The sequence below is a fragment of the Magallana gigas genome, chromosome 6 (genome assembly GCF_963853765.1).
Source record: "Magallana gigas chromosome 6, xbMagGiga1.1, whole genome shotgun sequence".
Taxonomy (NCBI): Eukaryota; Metazoa; Mollusca; class Bivalvia; order Ostreida; family Ostreidae; genus Magallana; species Magallana gigas.
In genome coordinates, this window is record NC_088858.1 from 31,140,621 (window position 1) to 31,165,539 (window position 24,919).

Here is a 24,919-nt window from a genome sequence, read left to right on the forward strand (position 1 = left end):
CATATAGGATTTAAAACAAATATATATATATTTGGGTCTTGAGAAGACGCTATTATTTTTGAATTACCTCCCTTGATCTTTCGACCAGACACGGACCAATGAAAATCGTTTGATTTCAACATGGAGGACATTCGGTGTTGCGAAAGTTAAACATTTGGTCAAAATGTCATTGTAGCATTCAGGTAAGGAAATTATTACGTATGAAAATAGAAAATAATAATATGCTATACATTTCTTATTTATATATATCGACAGGACATTGTATGTTTCGATTTACTGTCATATTGGAAGTCGGCGTGAAATGTAAACAGCTGACATTTTTCCGCGCACGGTTTAACATGTTTAGCATGCGTAAAACATAGGATATTTCATATTATTTATGAAATATCAGTGACATGCAAACGTAATTGATTGAAAACCCCTACATATTTCTTGAATTTGCTAGCACCGAAGTCCTGCATCAAATATCATCATTATTATTGAAAATTATCATCGACAATATGCAATATACAGTATTTTTAAACCCAGGTTGCCCTATCGTCGTTTTACAGGTTACAGTATAGTCATGTAACAAAAAACCCTAAACTAGATTTAGGAAGAGAATATTTCACAGCTGTATGCATTTCCTTGATTATTGTTCGTTGATAATGACTGTGTATGTATACTATGTCAGCAGTTTATTTAGATTGGTTGCAATGGCATGTATGGTCTGGATGAATGCTTTGATTGATAGGTTGTATGAAAAGGGTCCATATCAAAATACCGAAACATGTACATTGTATCCTTTGTATTTTGAATGATTCTGTATTGTTTTGGAGTCCTATTGAAAACTCAGTGTCTTTAACTGTACATGTAGTTAATACAAATATGGTGGTTTTTTTCCTTGTCGGATGAATAAGATATATTTAACCAGAAATTATGCATATAGACCCCTTCACAGTAGCTGCGGTACTTCTTTCTTGCAGGGCAAAATGACATACAGTAAAACTCGGTTATAGCAAACACGCTTATAATGAATTGACTCTTACAGCGAAGTGATTTTAATTCCTTGTGACTTCATAACATGTTGCAAACTTGACGTATATAATGAATTATGTTTATAACAAAATAAAATTGCCCATCCCTGGCAATTTGTCAGAAGCGTGTTTTACTGTAGTTTGATGAAATATGAAGTAATATGTCAATTGTTTATGTTATCTAATATTTACCAACTTATACTTCAGCAATTTGTATCAATAAGCCCTGTAAGAGTTCAGTACCACAATTATCATGAAGGGATCTATACCGTCTCTCAGAAAAAAATATGTATTACTAATAGGTTCTTTTAGATATCCTTGTTAAAAATTATACTATAAAACTAATACTATAGGTATCCATGCAGATTACTTTTTAAAAATATTTTTAAATGGTGAAAATGTTTTTTGTTTCTGCACAATTTCATTAAAACAATAAAGTAGATAAAATGAAATTCTTATATAAGCCAATTAAATAATTATTTTGTCATAATGGATCCAGCACAAAAAAAATAAACATTCAAAATTTATTTACTAGACCCTTACTTTAAATCAACATCTGCATAAATCTGTAAAGAAATCCCTTTGATTTAGAAGAGCTTTTGAAATGAACCATTTAAAGTAAAAAAAGAATTAAAATTAATGTAGTCCTTAAACTTTATATAATGCTACTGATAGTCCCACAACCGGTATTTACCGTGATATGAAATTGAGGATTATTTAGCCATTGTTTGTATAGATTGAAAATCTCAATGACGATTTTTTCTGACTTATATGAGAATCAATTACGTTCCTATTCTTTATCTTCAATCATGGGTATACATATGGAACATCAAAGTATGGTCATTGCCTTTAATGTGGGTTTTTTAATTTCAGTAAATGGACCCATGCCATATGACCAAGTTCAAATTATAGCTCCATATCGGAATGAATGCTTCAGCTAGCCATTAAAAGAGTTGTTTCTATGAATTTAAGATCCTTCAATATTCCTTGCTGCTACAGTTTTTTGTTTTTAATTGTTTGATATATTGATTTGTTGATATAGTCAAAGTTCAACTTATAATAGGTTAAATTATTGATTACTGGGTTCTCAGCGGGGTATTTTGCAATAAGGTCTTAGGCCTGATCAAGTGTTATTTTCATGTAATATTTAAAACTCTTTTATAAGTCTGCATTTAGAACTGTTATGTAAGCGCGCTTATGTAGACCACGGTTCAGTCTTGTGTTATAACAGGGGTGAAGGTGAATTTTAAATACTGTTGAGATATATAGTAAATGCATGTATATGATTCTGACAGTATTTATAGCCATTAAAGAATATATTCAAACCAATTTGCAGTAAACTTAAACCTTAAAAATTTTGGAATATAATACAATGTACTGAATTTATATTCTGTATGATTATATTATATTATGATTATAATATTTTTGGACATTGTCATAATTACCGGTATAAGGGACTTGCGAGGTCTGACAGGGAATATTTCAATGCAGTCTGTACAAAAATTGTTCAATAATGAGTTACTGATATACTGTTATGTGCCTGCATTTGACTTGTGCAATGTTCAAGCAAATAAATTTAGTGATAACTTTTTTATCAGTGATATCTTGACAGATGTGCAGGGTTTGCAGATTTTGATCAGTCATCTTCAGTGGTTAATTATTTGTTTTGAAGAGATTTGTAGGGGGAGTTGAATTTCAGGGAAATGATATACCTATATCTAGCTAGTACTGCATTATCAGAATTTGTCAATTGATTAATAGCCCATAGTGAGTTCATATTACCTTAATATTTATCATTTTTACAGTACAAATCATGTATAGAATGATAAGTACATAATTTTATGAATGCATATCAAATAATTCAAAACATATTGTGCACTGTGCAGTCAAGTTACAATAACCATAAATACGGGGACATGTGAATATATCTGTTAACATCTGGCCAGTTCAGTATGTAGGAAGAGGGTTGCTTTTCATACGCCCAAGATATGGACACTTGTTCCTCTAATGCACTTGCTTTACTATATTTAATTATGGGATTTTTTTGTTGTATTTTACTTGAAATAATTCACATAAAGTTCATATTTATATTTGAAAAGAAAATGTTCACAGTTTCAGTATACACTTTTATGACGAAAATGTAACTAATTGTTTTGATGCAAGCTTGGGGATTTTCGTGCTGCATGATCGAATCATTAAAACTAGGAAGAGCATGCCCAAAATCTGCAAAATCAATAATGATATTCTGGCATATTGAGGTTTCAACACCAAAGAGGTTTGTTGTATTGCTGTTTAATGCATATAATTATATATACAGTATACAGAACACGCTGGCAGCAGTCATCAATTATATAGAGGCTATAATTAAGCAAACAAAACAATGCATTATGTATGTACCAAAACTCATAAATTTTTACACTGTTAGATGGTAGGTGTTGTGCTATTGAAGAAGAAGGTGATGAAATAGTTTGAGGTTTCTAGTTCACAGATTAATATACAGGTCGCATGAGACATTAGACATTATGATAAATCATTATAGTAGAATCGTAGGAGGCTACGTATATAGAGCAATCATGGGTACCATGTAATGGTATTTACTGGTGTTTGTTTGACTTTCAGCTATGGTAAAGAATAGGTCATCATTATTAATTAATATATACTTTTTAGTTTTAAATTGGATGCAAGCTAGGTTAGGTTTTTGCACATATTATGTAGTATAGGATATCATATACCCATAATGATATATGTATTTCTGCATTTTCGACTCCAGTTCAAATGCCAGTTAATCATTCCGTGGTCCTGTATGCATGGGATTTGATTTGCATGCAGTCTTAATAATTATGTATTTTTACATTAATCTCAGTCCAATTACTACGGTACTTCAAATAGAAAAGAGCTTCTCAGAGTAGGAGGAAATTAAGGTTTAAATATGGATTTTTTTTTCAAATATTGAAGATTCCTAATTAAACACACGGAATTAACATCCTCATAAACTTGCAAAAAGCATCTTTTGCATATTTCAAATACTGGTTAAATAGCTTTTATTTCTCTTACAGTTGTGCACTTCAAGCAATTATTATAAAAGTTTGGCATTTGGAAATTTTTAACTCTTGCTGTTTTATACAAAAGTGTGTAAACATGGCAATAAGTACTTGCAGGTAAAATAAGGCATGTTCATGACTGCCTTGTGTCCACTGTAAACCAACTATTTTTTGTTGAACTTTAATTTGCAAATTACTTGAGACACACTGCTTTGCGGCTGCTAATTTTTGCGATCAAGATGTCAATAATCTGGAGATATATACTGTAGCTGCAATAATGTAGCCCTCTCCTAATTTTTTTTTTTTTGGGGGGGGGGGGGGGGGGGAGAGGAAAACATCAGATGTAAAAATCGGAGAGGGCTACATTATTACAGCTAAATATACTGTAGCAAGAGGTACATGTATTTACTTTTGCCGACTAGTTTGCAGCAAGAAATGTTAGTGGCAACAAGACAACAAGACTCTCACATCATGAATAAAGATCTTGCATGTTATAAATAAAAGTTGATTTTAAGTTTTCTGTTTTAAGAAGTACAATCTGGTTATTTAAGCTCATGATACAGTAAAACATGGTTACAGCGAACACGCTTATAATGAATTGACGCTTTCAGGAAAGTGATTTTCAATCCCCTTGACTATTTTTTGTAAATAATGACTAAATTATAAATGCTTATAATGAAGCAAAATCGCCCGTCCCTGGCGCTTTGTTATAACCGTGTATTACTGTATTAAGGGCTGGTCCACTGTTCAAAAGGGGAATAAGTTGGCCTGTAAAAAAATAAGATGTTTTAAATAAAAGATTGAATGAACAGTAATATATCACCATGTGTAGAGTGCGGACGTACATTAAAACTTTGCATGCAACAGCTCTAGCAACATTACCTTTTTCCAGATTGGATTCGATTTAACTTTTTGTAAAAGAATTGATGTACAGCTCATTTTTGTCAAGTTTGTTTGCATAGGGTTAAATAGTAAACGCATTTCTAAATACCCACGTTCCAGTTCTTCACTTCACATTTTACGCAGTGTAATTAAGATACCAAAGAACCTTTTTGATTTAAATATTGGAAAATCTGTTCACTCGATCCCCCTTGCCCATTGCCTGAACATGTTTTATTTTTCTTTGAGATCCAGAAATGGCTAATGAATTAATTATCCAAAGATAAATTAGGATGTGGAGCAGTTTCTATATTAAGCTGTGAAATGTGTTGACAATTGGCACAGAGTAAGCAATACCAATTCCACCTGGTCAGGCCCAAGCTAATTGCCTTTTGCTGAATCGTGTTGCTGGTGATAAATTTCCAGAGAGTGCTTCAGCAATTGATTGATCAAGCATAGTACGTCATACTTTCACATTGTTATATCTTTTTTCTTTGAACTGAAGTTCTTTATATCATATAATACAGGCAAAGAGTCCAAACAAGGTAGCAGCTAATATAGCTATTAAGGCCAAATCTGACATCTCCGGATCGACAGAAGAAGATTTCTTAATTCTTCTTCTTTGGTGAACTCAATTTGACCAGTCCAAGAAGAATAAGAAGAAGAGATGATATTGTTTGTCGATTTCTAGCTATTAAGTAGCAATTAGCCTTCCTGACTAGTCCAGCTCTGGTGGGGTACTGGATTGTACCATATATTGACCAGTGTTATTTATAAATCTGTTGTGAATTGTTCCTTGCAGTACACAGCATGCATGGTGAGGGCTGAATGGAGGCTGCGACCCAGCTTGACCCTGCCGTTGTAACTGACCAGACTGATTGGAAAAAGCTAGGAAGACTGTATCACTATGATGTATATCCAGGGACAACTATAGAGATAGTTCAGGTAAATACAATCACAGCAGTAACTAGAGCCGGTAGCTTGGATGTAAGGCTATGCCTGTCCACTTCTCAAAAAAGAATACTGTCTTGTGTTAATCTCTCTCTCTCTCTCTCTCTCTCTCTCTCTCTCTCTCTCTCTCTCTCTCTCTCTCTCTCAATTTTTAGGAAGATACATGAGAGAACCATTATAACTTGAGCTTTAATAATTATGTCAACAGCCTTTGCACTTAGGAATATTTTCTTTTTGTTAAATTAATCAATTCTATTATATTTTTAGAGATATGGAGGTTTATTTAGCTCAATTCAATGACTCTCATCTGTATAGAGTTAATGTCTAAGAAGATCAACTTAATTATAATGCATATAAAAATTGGTAGTTCATGCATGATCATTTCAAGTTTGATTCATTATTGAACAAAAATGCCTGTCAAGTACCTACATGTTAATCTTGCATGCAGAGAGACTTTTAGACCGTCTCAATTATACATTACTCTGGGATAAATCAGGCTTATATTAAATGGAATGAATGAGATCTACTTTGTTAAAGTACATACCGGTACATACTTGGGGTGTTCCCAATTTTGAACCCCTCTCTTGCATGTTGGGCTTATATGATGTTTCAAAATACTCGGCATAGATTATGGTTTCCAAAACTGCAAGCAAGGTGAGAATAATTATGTTGATTTTATAAAAAGAGATGATCATTTACAGATTTATTTAACTGCAAATGAAGGGGGCTTATGTTTTTACCTTCTGTAATTAGGAAGGAAGTAAAGTGCAGTATGCCCTTTCATCGGGCCTTAAACTATTAGGTTCTACTAATGACCTTACATATTGCTATTCCTGTATTACCGAGTCAATTATGGTCAGTGAAGCTTTCAACGGTTCCAACACGTTAACAGTTACAGAGAACATATTTCTTGGTCATTATTCATATAGTGTGAAAAATGTCTCGTATTGATTCATTTGATTGTAATGAACATTTCTTCGGCTAGAAATAAATAAATAAATACCAGTACTTGATATGATAAACTGTTACATCTAACCAACTGTTTAATGACAAAGATAAACATGCATATGCAATGTTACGTCACATGTTCCTCTTTTTTTCAACATTTAATGTACATATATAGTTTGGAATTCCTTGATTGCTAGAATTATGCAATGCAGCAAATGGTTTTGTTAAATTATACAAACAAAGGCATATTTTTTACTCACTTAACCTGCCCTTTTTAAGGTAATTTGCCGCCACAGTGGAATTTTTGTTTTATCTAGATCAATATGAATGTTTAGAATACAAACTAGTATTTGCTCTGGATTTTTGAAAAGAGGAATTTATAGATCTTCAGAAATTTTCGCCACCTTTTAAAGTCTCTCTGTCATTAAATTCATGAGTTGGAAATCATACATAGACCCTATAGCTAGCTTTCTCCTAAACATGCTTTTTAAGTCGATAAACAGCAGAGGCTCTCATATACACATTGGCAAGAGCTTTGTGAGCTTTTTCATCAAGTGCAAACAACCATGTCTGAAGTTTTGCCATGAGTGTATTTAATGTAAAAAAGCTGGTGGTTAACTCAGCCTAGATCTCAAATGATGTAAACTTACTTTCTACTGAATTTCTCTACAAAAGGAAAGCTAGCATGGAAAGTGACGTGTCTGCAATATGGTAGCCTTGATTAAAAAAAACCACTTGGCAGCATAATTATCAGCATGATCATTTTATTCAAGGGTTCATTTTTTCTTGACATTTTTGAAACTATTAATGAAATCAGCACTCCGCATATTGTTGATATATTTTCATTGTGTGTGATACAGTACATTCAGCCATATGTCTTCTTTGAATTTTTTTTTTCTTCTAAATATCAAGAGATCTAAAAACATCTCTGTGTCTAAACCGCTCTTAGTCTTCCTTGAAAACATATCCGTTTTCTAGCACTGCTATTAAAGATTCTGAGAAAATAATTTTTTTTTTGAAAACAAAAATGAGAACATGTATATATACATTTTTTTTTTCGAGATCGTATACATACTCTATATATTGGGAGGAAGATTTATGAAATCATGCGTCTCCAGCAAAATTAATTTATACGGTAATTTACACGGACATCACTGGGACTTGGTGGCTAGATCAAGTTGTCTGCTCAATATTGCAGAGATATTGAGCGATAGGACATAGGTGCCAGCCTATCTAATCCCTGTCTAATTCCTATGATCTTCAACACAGTCTGTGATCTGGTATGTAAAGCTGGAGATGTTCCTTGCGAAGCAAAATGTTGGGACTTATTTTTGATTGTCAGTTCAAAGACAAGGGTTTAGAAAGCTAATTCTAAAAGATGAAAGCATTCATATAAAAAAGAGTGCATGTCCAATGTAATGCTAAACTGCTAGTGGAATTTTCAAGTAAAAATATTTATTTGAGGATTTAAGAATGATATTTTAGTGTGTTATTTTTTTAGCGACATGTTGAATAGACTTCCAATTAAAGGGCTGATAACTTGATCCGTATAAGTTAAGAAACACAATGGTTCAAACTACATGTACATTGTACAGTGTATTTGATTTAGCTAAAGTTTTGCATTATTAGTTTTTGGATCAAATTGTCTCTCTGAATATTTTAAAATTTTGAACTGCCTGGTACTGGTACCTTTAAAAAAAAAAGTTGATACCAATATTTGTGTAAAGATTTATGATATTGTTGATGTTATAATGTTGGTCATTTATTCAAAGGAGAAATTGGATCTCCTGAACGTATTCATGCTGTCTTATTTGAAATCAGCTAATTCAGATCAACATATAGATCTGAAGCCATTTTGAAATTAGAAACTTGATTGATCTTGAGGTAAATTTGTATAGAATTTTAAATATCTATTGAAAGTAAAAAAGCTTGAAATGTGCAACTTCTATTGTTTTTAACTTGAATTCCAAATTTTATTAGTTTTTAAAGGTAGAAAAGGTTACTTACATAGTTACTTTTATTTGATTTTTTCACTATGTCTTTTATTGGTTGAAAATAATGTGGTTTAATTGGAGGATTGAACTTAAGTACAAAGTTGAAGATAACTATTAACATGTTCAAGTACCCAGTCTGTATCACTGGTCAACATCCATTCTTTTAAGATTTCACCTGAGCAGTATGAAAAAATTTAGTACTGCATGTACATATATCTTGAATGTAGTACATATATGTAGTATATACATATCTTGTACTATGTAATACACATCATCGTGAATGTGTTTCTGGTAAGATACTGTGGTTTCATTAATTTTCGTGCGTATCAATTTTCGTGGATTTTCTGAAAACCACAATTTCAAGGATACGTAATTTCGTGGCCAATGATCCTATTAATACAAAATGTTAGTTGAAATTGAAATTCAATGAACATTTAATTTCGTGGATCAGCTTAACAACGAAATCCACGAAAATTGGTGTTCAACGAATATTGATGAAACCACAGTAAACATTCAAGCATGTATCATATCGATATGATAAAAAGGAGCAACCAATATAAACTTCCTTCCTTAAGAAGAAAAAAAATAATATGCTTGCATATGCATATACCTGTTGTGTGCAAATTTACAACTTTTATTTTGTATACAAAAGTTCGTTTTTCAACAGCAGTGTAAACACTAGAATCAGACGAAGAGAGTTTAAATTAAGGTAGTAATAAAATGTGAAGTGCATCAATATATGTTTACATATTTGTTTTATGGTTTAATGCAATTTTACTTTTATAGAGGTAAATGAGTTGTATATCCATCTATCGGTAAGATGTACCTATATGTATTTCATTGTAAGTAAACAGTGTCCAGATATCTTACTAGTTGAAGAAATAATGCAGTTATTGAAATACTTCAGTCTGGGAATGAAGGACTAAGCAGTTTAGAGTTAGAAATTATAAAAGCTAGGTTGAATAAGAATTTGATGTACAGTAACATTTTACCCTTCTATTACCATTTAAATGTATATTCTGCATGCATTCTGTATGTCTGCATACATTAATCAACGTAGCTACCATTACATGTAAGAAAATGCATATAGACAATGTTATCATATGAAGATCATCTGAATTTGTATGCAACAGTCACACAATGGCTACTTGGCTGATGCATTGTTTATATGTATAGAGTAAGTTGTAGTAGACAGAATATGTCCACTTCCCAGCAGTCACGTCTTTTTAAATCATGTCTACAAAAACCTGACATGCATTTTGATATCTTGCTATGAGATATTCGTCAATCCGTATTAGCTTATTGATTTTCCTACATTGTAATATAAAGCTTTGATGATGCTGTCAGTGTAAATCTCATTGCATACTGCAGACGTTGTAGTAAATAAATGATGACCTGAAGGCCAAAAGCACGGACCCTCTGCTTTTCTTTTCACTTATAAGGTCAGAGATTTTGTGTAGATTGCCAAAGACCATTTCGTTCTTTGTTCCCAGAATCATGGACGGAGGTGTGATAATGTGGCCATAATGGATGGTATGAGAGACTTGCATGTACCATTGCTTTTACTTGGCAGAGGAAAGAAGAGACTCAATCCTTTATCTGTGATGTAACTTCGATGAATCTCTCATGGCCTGCTGTATTTATAAAGAAGACACAGAAGCCAACAAGTTCAATGTTGTTCATTGAAGTTCTTTATTCATTGAATTCAGGAACTCTGAGTTCATATTTTAAAATAGTATTTCAATGGGATCCGAGCCCCAATAACAAAAGTGACTAGCATGGTGCTTAGGAAGGTATTATGGAATCTGATATATCATTTTGGCCTTTTCACTAGTCCATGTTTTAATGAATGAATTAATGAACCGCAGATCCAGTTGAGAGAAAAAAAATGCACAAGGTAGGCATGATTTTCAACAGATTTATACAATAAAATTTCTATTTTTTTATCCTTACGACGTCGATTTTAATGACATTACAAATTAAATGTTTCAATGTGCTCATTGTTATAATCTATTTTTTTTCTTTAATCTGTATATATATCAAATGTACCAAGTGCACTCCTGGTATATATATGGGTTGCAAGGAAGAGGTGCTTGAAAAATAGGTTTGGGGAAGGAAGTTATTGTAAATAAATGATTGAAAAGTCATTAACATGTACATTTATGATACATTCTGGGATTTGGTTTTCTTCTGCGAATTTTGTGGGGAAAATATTTCTGAATACATGATACTTTGATAAGAAAAAAAATATTCTTAAGGTAGCTCCATACTCGTAAAATTCTCTGAGGAAAGTTGAAAAACCGAACTGATTTCGACTTAATAGACTTAAATGTCATCAATTGTTAGAAAAAATATACATGTCATCACACTTTTTGAGATGCCAGATAAACACAAACTAAAGCATATTTAAGCATTAGAAAAATGTATTTTTTTTCTGTTAAAAGTAAAATCTTGTAGGCAGAAATTTGTTTTTCTTGTTTAATTTTAATGTCAACTTTATCAGAAAACTAAAATTACAAAAATATTTTAAAATTAATCGTTGGAATAAGAAAAACTACAGCATTTAGACATACAACTGAGAGAAAAGTCAGAAAAAGAGTTATTTCCCCTTTGCATAGATAAAATATATAAAAATTTGGAAATTAAGTATAAAATTAAGTGCGAAAATATCTTTAACCAACCAATAATTCTAATCACATCCATGTGATTATATTCACATAAAATAAATAAAACTATCTTGCACAATTTTTAAAGAATTCAAAGTTTTACAAAAAAGTGTGACGTCACAGAACACTGGATCTACTTTAAGTGTGCTTACTGGTTATCGAGGAAGTGGAAAAATTGGTCTCTGTCATTTAAAAAGGCATTGGTTTCCCCTTTTTCTTTATTGAAATATAAGGATACAAGTCATTTTTTTTTCAATCAAGATTTTAGAATGACAAATAAACAGGTGTATTGCATAAGCTGGCAATATATAGTCATCTGATCGGTCGTGTGTGATATGAAATCATTTTCTTGCGGAAATAGGATATTGCTACAATGTTGTGAGTATGCATGGTAAGGACTTTTGTGGGGGGTTTTTATGGTTGTTTTTGGTAATAAATATATGATAGCAAGAAGGTGTATGTATCAGAAAATGATGTGTATTTACAGGTTTAATTCAAGTTGATAGACATTATGGACTTTTGATTTAATTGTTGACAGAGCATGCATAATAATGTATGACTTGATCATTTTTCGTGCTCAGAATGTTGAACAGCATTGTTGGATACCCACGGGTGATCACGTCTTTTACTTATCAGGTAGTAATAAGTATACATGTATAGTGATAGGTAAAAGACGCTGGGTTATGCTGACGATGGTTGAACAGATTACCGGTACTTAAACTTTCAATGATTTTTTATCATTACAATGTATTGCAAGAGTTCCTTTTACTTTTGTGAATCTAATACTTGAGACCTCGATCAACCAAGTTTATAAACACATGAAAAGGTGATAAAAGAAAAAAATCCAATAGGTGGCAACTGAATGATCTGCTTGTGCCAAGTGCCTCTGTACATGTTATACAATGTAAATGTAGACATTTCCATGTGTTGTCAATTATAGGATTACATGTTGAAAACAATACAAGCAGGTATTTATTTCCTCGATATACTAGTAATAAGCATATCGCCTCTTACGAACTGATGCGTTAGGTTAGTCAGAATGCAAGTACTGGTACATTTGTACTAAATATTTATGCGCATATATTTTCTTATCTATTAATGTATTTACTGTAATTGCTCCCTTGAAGAAATTTCAATTTTTTTGTTAAAATGTAAAAATTTCCATTCAATCGTTAAAATTGCATGAAGTACGTCCCAAGACATTTATTGGCATCATAAATTTAAAAAAAACCTTTTAAGAAATGACAAGCTGAGAGTTATATGAAGGTCCGCATTTTGCTGAATAATGGATATTAACCTCTGAGCATCAATGGATGAACTGCTGCCCGTGGAGTAAAACATCAATTAATCAATTAATCACATTGAATTTATTACATCTTAAATAGCAAAGCCCAATCAATACATACGCATTCCAATTGCCCTAATGTGCAAATTAGGTTGGGAATTACCAGCTTGTAAATTAATGTTTGAAGGTTTTCTGAACAGGAAGATGCCTCCATAGTGTGATTGATGTTTTTTTGATCTTGAATTTTGATGACCAATTTTGTCATGATGAAAGCCAACTTGATTTTAAGAGAGTCAAAGTATCACAAACTTGACTTGATGTGTTTTTGAAATTCAAATTTAGTTTTTTTTTTTCCTTCTTGCAGGTTGACTGACACAACAGGTATAAATGAATGCAAAGGATTCCGAGAGCAAGGTGAGAAGGGTATACCTTTAAATCTCAGTGATTCATACATTTACTTCCTCTTTACACTAGCTGTAGCAAAAATATTATTCTTGCGAATTATTATGTAGTCTAGAATATTTTTTTCTTTTGTGCTGAATGGGAAACCCACAGAAATTGCCATATCAGACTATTATATTCATAGGAGGCCTTGAATGTTTCAACCAAGATTATATTACCTAAAGTTTGCACATAGTCCAGTATTGTAATATGGATTTTTTTAATCCTGTAAAAAAAAAATTTGTCTGTCATATAGCTTGAATTGCTATTTTGTTTTTAGCTTACCTGAACCGAAGAATCAAGTGCTCTTTTCAGATCCCCATTTGTCCTTCCATCCATCTGTATGTCTGCCTGTAAACTTTTTTCACATTATTGACTTCTTCTCTAGAACCACTGGGCCAAATTTAACCCAACTTTGTACAAGGCGTCCTTATGAAAAGATGATTCTAAATTGTTAAAATAAAGGACAAAACCCTTTTCTAAAGGGGAGATAACTGCAAAACAGTGAAAATAGGAAAATAGGGTGCGTGTCTTAAAACATCTTTTAAAGAACCACTCGTTCTGGACCAATACTGGGGCCTCAAGAGGGGTTCAAAGTTTAACATAGAAATATAAAGGGAAAATGTTAAAAATCTTCTCAAGAACTACAATGTTTAAAATTGTGAGATTACTATGCAAGCATCCACAAATAAAGTAGATTCTAAATTGTCAAAATCGTGACCCCTGGACCAATACTGGGGCCCCAAGAGGGGTTCAAAGTTTAACATAGAAATATAAAGGGAAATTGATTTAATTAAAATGATACAAGAGCAGTTGTTCAGATGAGCGATGTGGCCTATGGGCCTCTTTTAATTTTTTCAAATACATGTACTGTATTGATAAATATTATATAATCTTGGTTCACATGATGCATAAATGGAAAAATGACTGATTTAATATTCTATGTGGCCTAATGATGGTGCATTTTCTCACACTCCACCCCACACACATCTGAAAGGGTGTAAGGAAGGGGGTGGTGGTTGGATTGTAGGGTATTTCTTGAAGAAACTCCTTCCCCCTTCCACCCCAGAAATGTATACATTATTATTTACTATTGTTTGCTTATTTGTAGGACCACTCTCCTTTGCGACGTAAATCAAAATATGACAAATTCCACAAGCTATTTAAAACAGTGCCTGCTGAGGAATACCCCTTAAATGGTAAGATGTGTTGAGAAATTGTAATTTATCATAAATGGCTTCTGAAAAAAAATATTAATAACTCAATATACTTAGAATACTAGGCATCCAATGGATGAATAACAAATTGCTGCAATAGATTTTTTTTGTTGTGTTTCAAGGATAGGGGTATCATATACCTTATTTTATATAGAAAGTTGAGCTGCATGTTTTTGAAAATGAACAAATTTGATATAGGAAATAGCTTTGTTAAGACTACAAGATAAGCTAAAAAATTGTGAAGATCTCTGTTTTGTTTACTTTAATCCTTACCTGAGAAAACACAGTTTAAAATCAATTTTTCTCATCATTACAACATATAAAAAAAAAGCTTTGTGAAAAGTGAAACATGATGTACTATATCAACAAAAGCAGGCAATACAGAGTATAATCATATGATTTATTCCTAAAATGACTGTTGGCCTGTTGCCAATGTTGAACAAGTTTTATGAAGGAAAACTTATTTACATAACAAAGAAAAATAATTATGATTTTGCTACTTGAAAAATTTTAATATGCCATATATGCAGATGGTCTTCACATCTGCAACAAATCCTTGCAGTATTAACTCACACATTGTCACAAGATTCATACTATTTTCTGTTTTTATAAGTGTTGTAAATTATTTATTTACCTCTGATCTTGTCTTTTCTGTGAGAATGCCCCATATTTCATGAAATAACCAAAGTTTATAGTTGCCAAAGATGTGCTTCAAACAATCAAGTAAATAATACTGGTATGTTACAGAAAGTCTTTATATGCCTCAGGCTCAGTGAGAATGCCCCATAATACCGGTACATGCAATAACCAAAGTTTATAGTTGCCACAGATGTGCTTCGAACAACAAAGTTTAATTAAAGATACATGTATATGGTAGGTACCCGAGTCCCACACATTCATAAATGACTATGCAACCTAGATTACTATACTAAAATTCTCAGAAAATTTTAAAGTACCAGGTAATTGTAATATCAGAGTTTGTACAAGGGTGAAGCATCAGCAGCAAGAGAAGGATATTTTTAGAAAACATGCATCAACACACAGTATATTTTGAAACCAGTATTATGACCCAGGAAGAGTTTTAGATAATTTTTCAAAGCAGCTGAGTTTGTTTGTGCTTGTCTATAGTGTATTTCAATTTATACTATAATATTTAAGCATTGCTTTAATTGGTTTGATATGTAAACTAAATGAACACTGCCATGGGTTTCCACAATCACATTAAAAATGATTTTTATACCATGAATTTGATTTTCAAAATGTGTTAGATATTTTAAAAGGCACTTTTGCCTGTACTTGAATTAATTGAGCCAGTCTTTGAATAAAAATGCTCCTTAAAGTAAAAAGTGTGAAAAATTGTACACATGCAAGTTTATGTGTCCTAGAAATTGAATTTAACAAATCTATCAAAAGTGATGTCCACAAATATTAATTTTCATAAAAACAGTGTAATTATAAGTGTTAACCATGTTAACTTATGGGAAAATCAGTTTATGATGTATACATACATGAAATGACGATTATAGTAATCTCTACTTGTACATGGACTCAGAAATATGTAAACTTCAGTTTTGTCATATGAGACATTTTCCCCATTGCATCCCTCATATCTTATATCACTTTCTCAAATGGATACAAGAAAACTTAAAACTCCATGTCGTAATGAAAAATTAAAAGTGCATTATGAAATCCAAAAATTGTTTGGTTCTATAATCTATATAGAATTCTGATTATTTTTTTTTACACCAATAATATGACTATAAGGTACCAATGCTTTTTTGTATATGTATGAGTACATTTATAGTTATAAAATTTACCTTTTTCGACTTTTCAGATTATTCATGTGCCTATATCGGAGATATTCTGTTACATGGGAGCATATACATATCACAGAACTGGATTTGTTTTTATTCTAAAATCCGAGCCAGGGGAAGAAGGGTAAGGAACTCATAGCAATTAGTAGATTCCTTAATTAAACGCGAAGAATTATTATCTGCGTAAAATCGCAAGAACCACATCTTGCGGAGTTAAAAATCTCGCTTTTATTTTTGGGACGGATGAACACTAAATAAAATAATGAGAAAAATTCGATTTCCCCGATTTTATATTATGATATCACGATTGGATGCAAAACATTTGAATAGCGGAATTAAGTACTTGCGTATAATAAGGAATCTACAGTATTAGTTATTAAGCAAACATTTGTGATTCTAGTTTCTATGTTGCTCTTAAATTAACTAAAATGTCCAAGACTGTATCATTTTTCAACAGGACATGACCATCATGGTCAATGTTCATTCATGGTATCCATGCAAAACCAACAAATTATCCTTTGAAACACATTCTTTACTACTAAAAGATTTTTTTTTCTAGAAATTATAAAAGAAATTTCAAAAAAGAGTTCTTTAAATGATATCATTTCTTGCCATAGTAGTGCAAACTGCAAATAAAAATTGTTAAATTTTCCTCTCTGTACAGAATGATTTCTATAATGTAAGTGTTAAATTCTAGGCTCTATCATTGAATGGGATTTCCTGTTCTTTTGCATCCATGTTTTAATAGCTTTCTGTGAATTATAAAATTTGTCAGCAATATTTCCGTTTAATGTTTTAATTAAATATTTCTCCATTAAATCAAAATTTTCAAAATCTCTCTTTGTTGTTTCAGACAATCATTGCATACCTCTGTTTTTCTGTGCATTTCATGTCTCTTTTTTTCCCCCTAGTGCTAATGGTATAATTACATACCAAGTAGAATAAACTGGATTTGAGTGGAATTCACGTTATACACAATTGCATTACGTCATCATTTACATAATTTGGAAATAATGGTACTCGAAATAGATTAATTGTGTAGTGTCATGCAAAAATGTCGTGCTAAGAGTGCATCCTGAAAATTGGTGTGCTAGTGTTATACATAAAGTTTCCACAGAAATCAATGGAAACAGACAATGGGAATTTTCTCTACTAGTTTTTGGAACTGGTTATTTAATAATATGTCTGCTTCATATTTGGAGCATTCCAGCTAATTAGTAATATAATCTTTAGAGCGTTATGTATATACGAAATAGAATGGAGATCCTTTCATGTGAAAGTTAATCAATTATTGAAGGTATTATGTCATTGCAATTAAATGCATGATTAAATGTACATGTATGTGTGTCTTTTATTAAAGGATCGAAGCCTGGTACTGTCAATTCTGTGATGTTCATGAATAAGTAACAAACAACATTTGTATTTTAAGAAGTGTTTATTATAATTTCTCCCTGAAATATTTCTTCATACGATAGAATTTATTTTCATTCTTTTCAAGAGGGATTTTTATTAGAAAAATTATGAATAAAAAATCATAGATTGCATCAGTTCATGTACCCACTGTCTTGTTGTTATAACTTTTATATATAAACTTAAATTATAAGTACATTGCATGCGCAGATCTAGAGGGGAAGTCACTGGCCGTCCAGACCTCCCTGCAAATTAAAATTTGTTTAAATTTACATTATCAAAATTACCAAAAATATGCCTTAGATATAATAATATGTCCCCCCCCCCCCCCCCCACCCAAAAATTTTTTCTTGCTCCTTGCATACACTGCATCAGTTCACCTTTTTTGTTCACAGCTTTAGACCTGTTATTTGATATATTGCAACAATTCACACTTGTTTAAAGATTGCATCGATTAATTTGCCTTGGTTTTTTTCTCTCATTCACAGCTTCAGATTCCACTGGAGAAGGTGATCAGTATTACGCGCGAGAAGACAGCATTAGTGTTTCCAAATGCCATAGGTGTTCAGACTGCTGAGGAAAAGGTAACAAAAGAGGCTTAAAATGGCTGGATGGTCACGTAGCCATTTTTAGATCATATTTATCTCATTGATATGAAGAGCTCTGTTTAAAGGAATGAAAAAATATATTCAAATTTTAAAGTTTTAATTTTTTTTAAAAATTAAGATAATAGTTTATGGCCAAAGATGCCTTATTTTTCGCGTGTACTTAATTCCGTGATCCTGGTGTTTTGTATCAAAACACGAGAACATAAAATTGCGAAAGCGGAACTTTTATCCTAATTTCTTATAATGCTCAACTCACAGAAAATAAAAGCGAGATTTTAAAATCTGTGAGGAGTGTTTCTCGCGATTTTACGCGGATATTAATTCTTCGCTTTAACTAGGAATTTACAGTATTGAAATTTTTTAGGTAGATCTGATTGGTAACTTATTGATGGTCCAGCTTCCTTAACAAATTCCCAGGATACATAGATTACAAAGCCATTTTTTAATTAAATAAAACGATATTTTGTTTAGTTCTAGTTTATATTTAAAACGTAAAAAAAGACTAAGTCATGGTAGAAAAAGGATTAAATATTAGATTACACATCAAGATTATTTTTTCACCTTTAGCAGGAACGTATATATATAGTACATGTACATGTATGTGCCTGACCTTAGTCTTGATGTGTACGTGTACTGATACAATATAGACCTGTATGCTTGCATAGAAGTACTTCACACATTTATCAGTCACAGGTACTTTTTTTAGGTGACTTATTAACATAATAGAAAATGTGATACATGAACATTGTGCATAGTTTTGAAGTAAATAGAAATTTTGCACAAATACTTAACAACTTTTCCAGGTAACTCATTCTGGATGAAACATTTAAAGAGATTAATATATGTGACATATAATATCTGGCACTTATTTGTGTTAAACAAGTTAATGGCTTTAGCACTGGTCAGAGAAAAGCAATCTGTATAAATGTGTGAATAAACAATGATATTAGTACTGCGTCAACCCGCTGTTGCGTTATTATTGAGCCATACATTACACTTGTTATTTATATTCACAGAGTCGGTCTGTGTTAAATTGTTTCTTCTAATGTATTTTTATTGTTTTTTTTGTTAATGTTTTTCAGTACACCTTTGGGTCTTTTCTGATGCGAGATAATGCGTACAAGTTTATTAATACTGTGTGGAAGAAGTCGCAGACTATTAAAACCATACAGGTAACTTAGTGTACCCGGAATGACTATCAATTAACGTTCAATGTAGGAATATGTTGATTGTCATAGTGATACAGCATTATTTTGTTTTCCTGAATGATCTTTGTAAATTGTGTGCTATTAGTAGAAAAATACAGATGTTGTGATGTTGTAAATGTTTTGTCGATATATACTGTGGTTTCATTAATTTTCCTGGGTATCAATTTTCATGGATTTTCTGAAAACCACAGTTTTAAGGATACATAATTACGTGGCCAATGATCCTATGAATACAAATTGTTAGTTGAAATTGAACTTCAATGAACATTTAATTTAGAGGATCAATTTAACAATGAAATCCACAAAAATTGGTATTCAGCGAATATTGATGAAACCACAGTAGTAATGTATAATAAGACACCCCCCTTCAAAAAAAAAAAAAAAAACTTAATAAAAAGAAGGGTTAGACAATAGATGTATATTCGTGCGGTACTTATACATGTACTAAAAAGATGTCTCAAATGTAAATAGTCAAGGATGTGATTTGGGGAACATTTCATACAAATTATTTGTATCTTTGTTGTTCCTTGAAGTATGTGTGCTAGTATAGATAAATCCAAAAGATATGTAGATCATAATATCCGACATCCCTTTCCTGGTCATATGACTCGGAGTCAAGAATACAAAATCAATAAGGAATTATAAGATTCAAAATTATTTTTTCATTTATGAACATGTACGTGCAGGCCAGTAATTTGGGTGTAGCAATTAACGCAGTTTTATTATTTCCTAAATTAATTACCAGACTGAGTATTGAAATATTAAATAAATCAACTTTTTTAACAAGCAAGTTGTAGGTGATATGTGTGGGTCTAGGTTATAAACACAAGAAGTTAAATATCATTATTTCAAATTCTAGTATAATATATTGTAGTCTCAATTTACTTGTTATTAGAATATTTTGATATTCGACTACAACAGGTCATAATATGTAACATGTTTTCTAAACATTTGCATCAGTTCATGTTTCATGAATAGTACTGTTGTACTTTCGTTATCTCGAACACCGATATACAATGGATATGTCAAAGTGTTTTGTAAGTCCCAACCACTTATACTATAAGTGTTTTACCCTTGATATCTCAAATATCCGGTAGTTGGATATCTCGAAGTTTTTAATCAGTCCCATCTAGGTAGAGATAACGAGGTTTGACTGTACATGATTTAAATTGATGAAATCTAATTTGCTGTAATATAGAGGCTTGCATGTTAGAATTCATTGTGCAAAGTAGAAATGAGAAGGCAAATTTGTCTTTGCTTTGATATTTTGCTTTTGATTTGATATTAAATGCCAATTATTATTTTTTTTATTTGATTTGCTGGGTTTGCTGTATATATGGTGTCGTTATTTTGATTTTCCTTCCAGAATGATCACAAGTTTGATTTATTGAAAGAAAAAACAGTCTTGAATAAATCTGTAAGTACCAGGTAGAGTGGATCAGTAGATGAAAATTTAATGGAGTTTTATTTTAAGTATTGATTTGGTTTTTTTTTTTTACAATGCTCGAAATGGATATGATAATACCTGTACCAGTGACAAAAGAAATATTTTTTTTAATTTGCTTAATCTGAAAAATTTATAATATATTTGAATGAATTTAAAAAACATCTTGCTGATGGATGAAACTTTCAAAAGCTGTTATATGCGTCTCAGACTAATATTTGTTGATAGGAGAATATGATAGGTATTTTAAAATTTCATTGAGTTGGAGGATTCACTTGCATAGAGTCAATATTGATTAAAATTAAAATATAGTAATGTTTGGTTATTGTTAATGAATCTACAGGTGTCAGCCCCTGCATTCTCGAATGGGACATTAGAAAGTGACAATCAATTCCACGAGGAGGCGGTCGAAGAAGAAGATGAAGAGGAAGAGGAGGAGGAGCAAGAAGAGGCGTGTCTCAGGAAAGAAAACGCCCAGGAGCGGGTCAACTGTGATAGTGATAGAGAAACCTTACAAAACACCTCAAGCTTCAATCAAAACAACAATTTAATCACGTCCGATTCGTCGGACGTGGGACCGTGCAATCTGTGTGACAATTCAAACGGTGAGAAACAGGACACTGCAAAGTTGTGTGAAAATGGCAAACCCCCTACCTCATCAGTCCGAAAAGACCCTGCTGCAGGGAAGGGACCAATGATTCGTGCTGTTAACATTCCTTATATCTTTGAATGTGAGTGTTACCTCTTATATATTACCATAACATGTCTTATTTGCATTCAAAACAGTTTTGAAATTTTGAAAATAATTAAATCGCTGCATGCATGGATAAACATAATGGAATATTACATGCTTGAGTGGTTTTTATGGTATAAATGGGATTATAGACTGTCACTTGTACACAACAAGTTCAACAGATGATTTTGCCAAGCATAGGATGGAAATTTATCAGGATGCATGGAAGGGAAAAATATATTTACATGCACATTTATGATTTTAATGTACTCATGCAGCTTTAATTTAAGGAAGTCAAATGATAATTTTCCTTTATCCATGTTCTCAGGTTTTGAAGTTCAGAAAATGATAGCTGCTTTTTCAGAATTAAGTTCAAAGTTCCAAAAGTAAGTCAAGATTTTGTTTGTTTTTCTTTTAGTTATATAATCAGCAATTTTATTGAGTGTATGATTTACATTGAAGTTGAAATGCTGTAGAATTTCAGCTAATGTTTTTTGACATTTTTTAACTGTCATGTAAGAGTCCTACATCTATGTTACAGTTTAATTAAATATGCATTATTTAAACTGATTATGCAACTTTTTATTTCAGGATACCAAGGACCAATTTGTTGTTAGCTGTTTGTTCTGTTATGTAAGTAATATTATAGTGTCAAGAAAATTGTACTGTTAAATATATTGCTTTTCACCTCTCTTAGTAAAAAAGGAGGCATATTGTATTGCATCTGTACGTTGGTTGCTGAGTTGGTCGGTCAATTGACTATAGGTACTATTTGAGCAATATCTTAAGAACCCTTTATTGGACAGACAATTAACAAGAATTAAGAATTGGTGCACAGATACATCAAAATAATTAGATGACCCTATTGATTTTGAGGTCAAAGGGTCAAGGGTTAAGATTTTATCTACTTTTGACAAAAGAAGATAATTATCATCTGACAGTTCAATAATTTGAGAACCATTTGCTTGACAATATAAAACTTGGTTCACATATGTTTTCATTTATGATCCTTACTGATTTTCAAGTCATTAGTTCAAAGGTCAAAGGAGGGTCAATTTACTCTAAGCATACGAAGATATTTTCCACTATAGATTAAGAACCTTTTGTTTGACCACTTTGTACCTTGTGATATACCAGTAGTTGACCCTTTTCAGTACTGCTACATTTGGTTGGGGATATCTTTTTTTTTTTTAATTCATCTTGTTTAAAATCCTACCATACTTTTAACTTTGGAATTGCAGGATCTTGTTTTTGATGCTTTCTGCTGTTGCTCTTACGTACAAGATTTTGGTGCTTCAAGCAAGAATTGATGGCAAGGAATTCTGGACTCCAATGGCAAAACAGAGCTGGAGGTATGTTTTTCCTTGTAATTGGTATATTGGAGTTAATATTGTTTATAGTCTGCCTTCATGTCCTATTTTAAAACCATGTAAAATTTAAATTGTCAATGATATTCACGCTGCATACTTTGTGACATCAAATGTTAATGGTCAACAACTTAAAAATTCAAGGTTATTTATAGAATTCAAGATTGAAATTAGTCATTATGGTTAATTGGTAACTTTTTATATGGACATTTGTGAACAACAAATATGTCTTCTTTTTTTTCTTTTTTTTTTGTGAAGTTCTTTTGCATATATAGGTCATTGTAGAAAATATTATTTTATTTAAAAAAAAAATGCATATTTTTTAAGGAACAACATGTATTCTAGTTTCTATGATCTGGAGGCCAGCTCACACGTGGCCACGATACGACAGCTTCATCAAGTCCTGGAGGCCAATCTCCATGTGTTAGAGGAGGTCTGTGTAAGAATAACAATGACAAAAGATAATTTGGACCAAATAATAAATAATCTTAAGTTTTTTAGGCCAAAAATTTCAAAATTTAATGCTAACAGGAAGGGGGGTGAGAAGGGGAATGACTCTATTTTCCATTTTTCAATTATTGAAATGTTGAGTTATTCCCCTTTTTCAAAAGGGCAATAAAATTTATTGATATGGCAGTTATTAACCTGATTGGGAAATGCCTGAGAAAAATAATCATGAAATTTGTTTTTGAATCCCAACATTGTCAATTAAATATGAATCATTATTATAATAATAAGTGTTAAAAAAAAGTCCCTCTTTATAAATTTTGTCCTAGAAAGAAGGCTTCTGGTTGTCCCTCAACTGTGACCCACTGTGTGTTCAATTTTTCTAATGTTAGGAAGAAAACAAGATATGCTAAATGAATTAGATTAGCATTATAGATTTCATTAATGTACAATTTCTATAAATTTTAGATGGGTATGAATCTGAAATCCTTGCAAGCAACCACAGGAAAACAATTCAGCTGTCCAACCAAAGAAGAGGATTGCAAAAACAGCAAATTGTGATAATGTATTTTGTGTATGCATGCATAATTAAAACACACCTGCTTTTGGCATATTCAACAAAGACGGTTGAGTGAACGCAACAGCTCAGTAGCTGATTGACAGCAAAGGGAAATGGAGATTTGGGTGAAGTTTCTCTCTCAAAGTTAAAACAATCTGTAGAAAACACCGCAGTTTTTGAATGGTCTTTGAATGTTCTATGCATTTTATGAAACACCGATACTTAAGACTGTGTATGTGATGTGCTATGTATTTATTTTACATCAATGGAAAAATCTACTTACTTAATTAGCAGGTTTGATGTATCCGTGATGTTGAAGTGTTATATTGACCTTTTTGGCCAACAAGTCTGTGATAATTTATTTTTTTATCAACACAAAAAGGATCACCTGCCATTTTGAATTTGTTTTGATGTGTGCAATTTGATTTTTTATCTGAATGGAAAACACTTTTCTTATACTGTTTCTTTGACATGTTGTTCATCGATACCTATTCGATCAACCATACCGTTCATTGTGTATTTAATTTAAGACTTCTTCATTTTGAATTTTCAGCTTAGCTGTTCCAAATTGTTTTATAAACGTCATTTTTGCGTAATGTGTTATTGTAAAATAAAACTGAACCCAGGAACTGAAAACCAAAGAAAACCATTCCATGCTGTCCAAAAAAAAAAAAGAAATCATTTTCTGAAAGAAATCATTTACAGAAAATAAATTTCTGTAATATACCAGTTTGTAATGTTGCGTAATTGAGTGGGCCGGTGTGTATTTTTATTTTAGAAAAAATTTCAGTGACTGCTAAGTACATTGTCTTTTGGCATCAAATTAAAGTTTTGCTTAAACGAAACTAAAACTGAATAGGAATTAAATAGAAAACTGAATGGAACGCGGCA

General features: G+C 31.8%; 1 protein-coding gene across 9 annotated transcripts; it reads left to right on the forward strand.

Annotated features, from left to right (window-relative positions):
• Nucleotides 1-28: 28 nt before the first annotated feature.
• LOC105327988 (GRAM domain-containing protein 2B) lies at nucleotides 29-24,770 on the forward strand. 9 transcript variants are annotated; one of them, XM_011428690.4, is made up of 14 exons: nucleotides 29-182; nucleotides 5,739-5,881; nucleotides 13,145-13,194; nucleotides 14,333-14,420; nucleotides 16,273-16,376; nucleotides 18,151-18,246; nucleotides 19,353-19,442; nucleotides 20,845-20,895; nucleotides 21,266-21,653; nucleotides 21,984-22,041; nucleotides 22,247-22,288; nucleotides 22,897-23,007; nucleotides 23,350-23,461; nucleotides 23,938-24,770. In XM_011428690.4, the coding sequence occupies exons 3-14, from the start codon at nucleotides 13,168-13,170 to the stop codon at nucleotides 24,028-24,030; spliced, it is 1,260 nt and encodes a 419-aa protein (XP_011426992.3). In that variant the 5' UTR covers nucleotides 29-182; nucleotides 5,739-5,881; nucleotides 13,145-13,167; the 3' UTR covers nucleotides 24,031-24,770. The 9 variants fall into 9 exon arrangements, with proteins under 9 accessions (XP_011426992.3, XP_011426996.3, XP_011426997.3 ...); XM_011428694.4 differs by having other exon boundaries at nucleotides 23,350-23,455; XM_011428695.4 differs by having other exon boundaries at nucleotides 23,368-23,461.
• The last annotated feature ends 149 nt before the right edge of the window (nucleotides 24,771-24,919 follow it).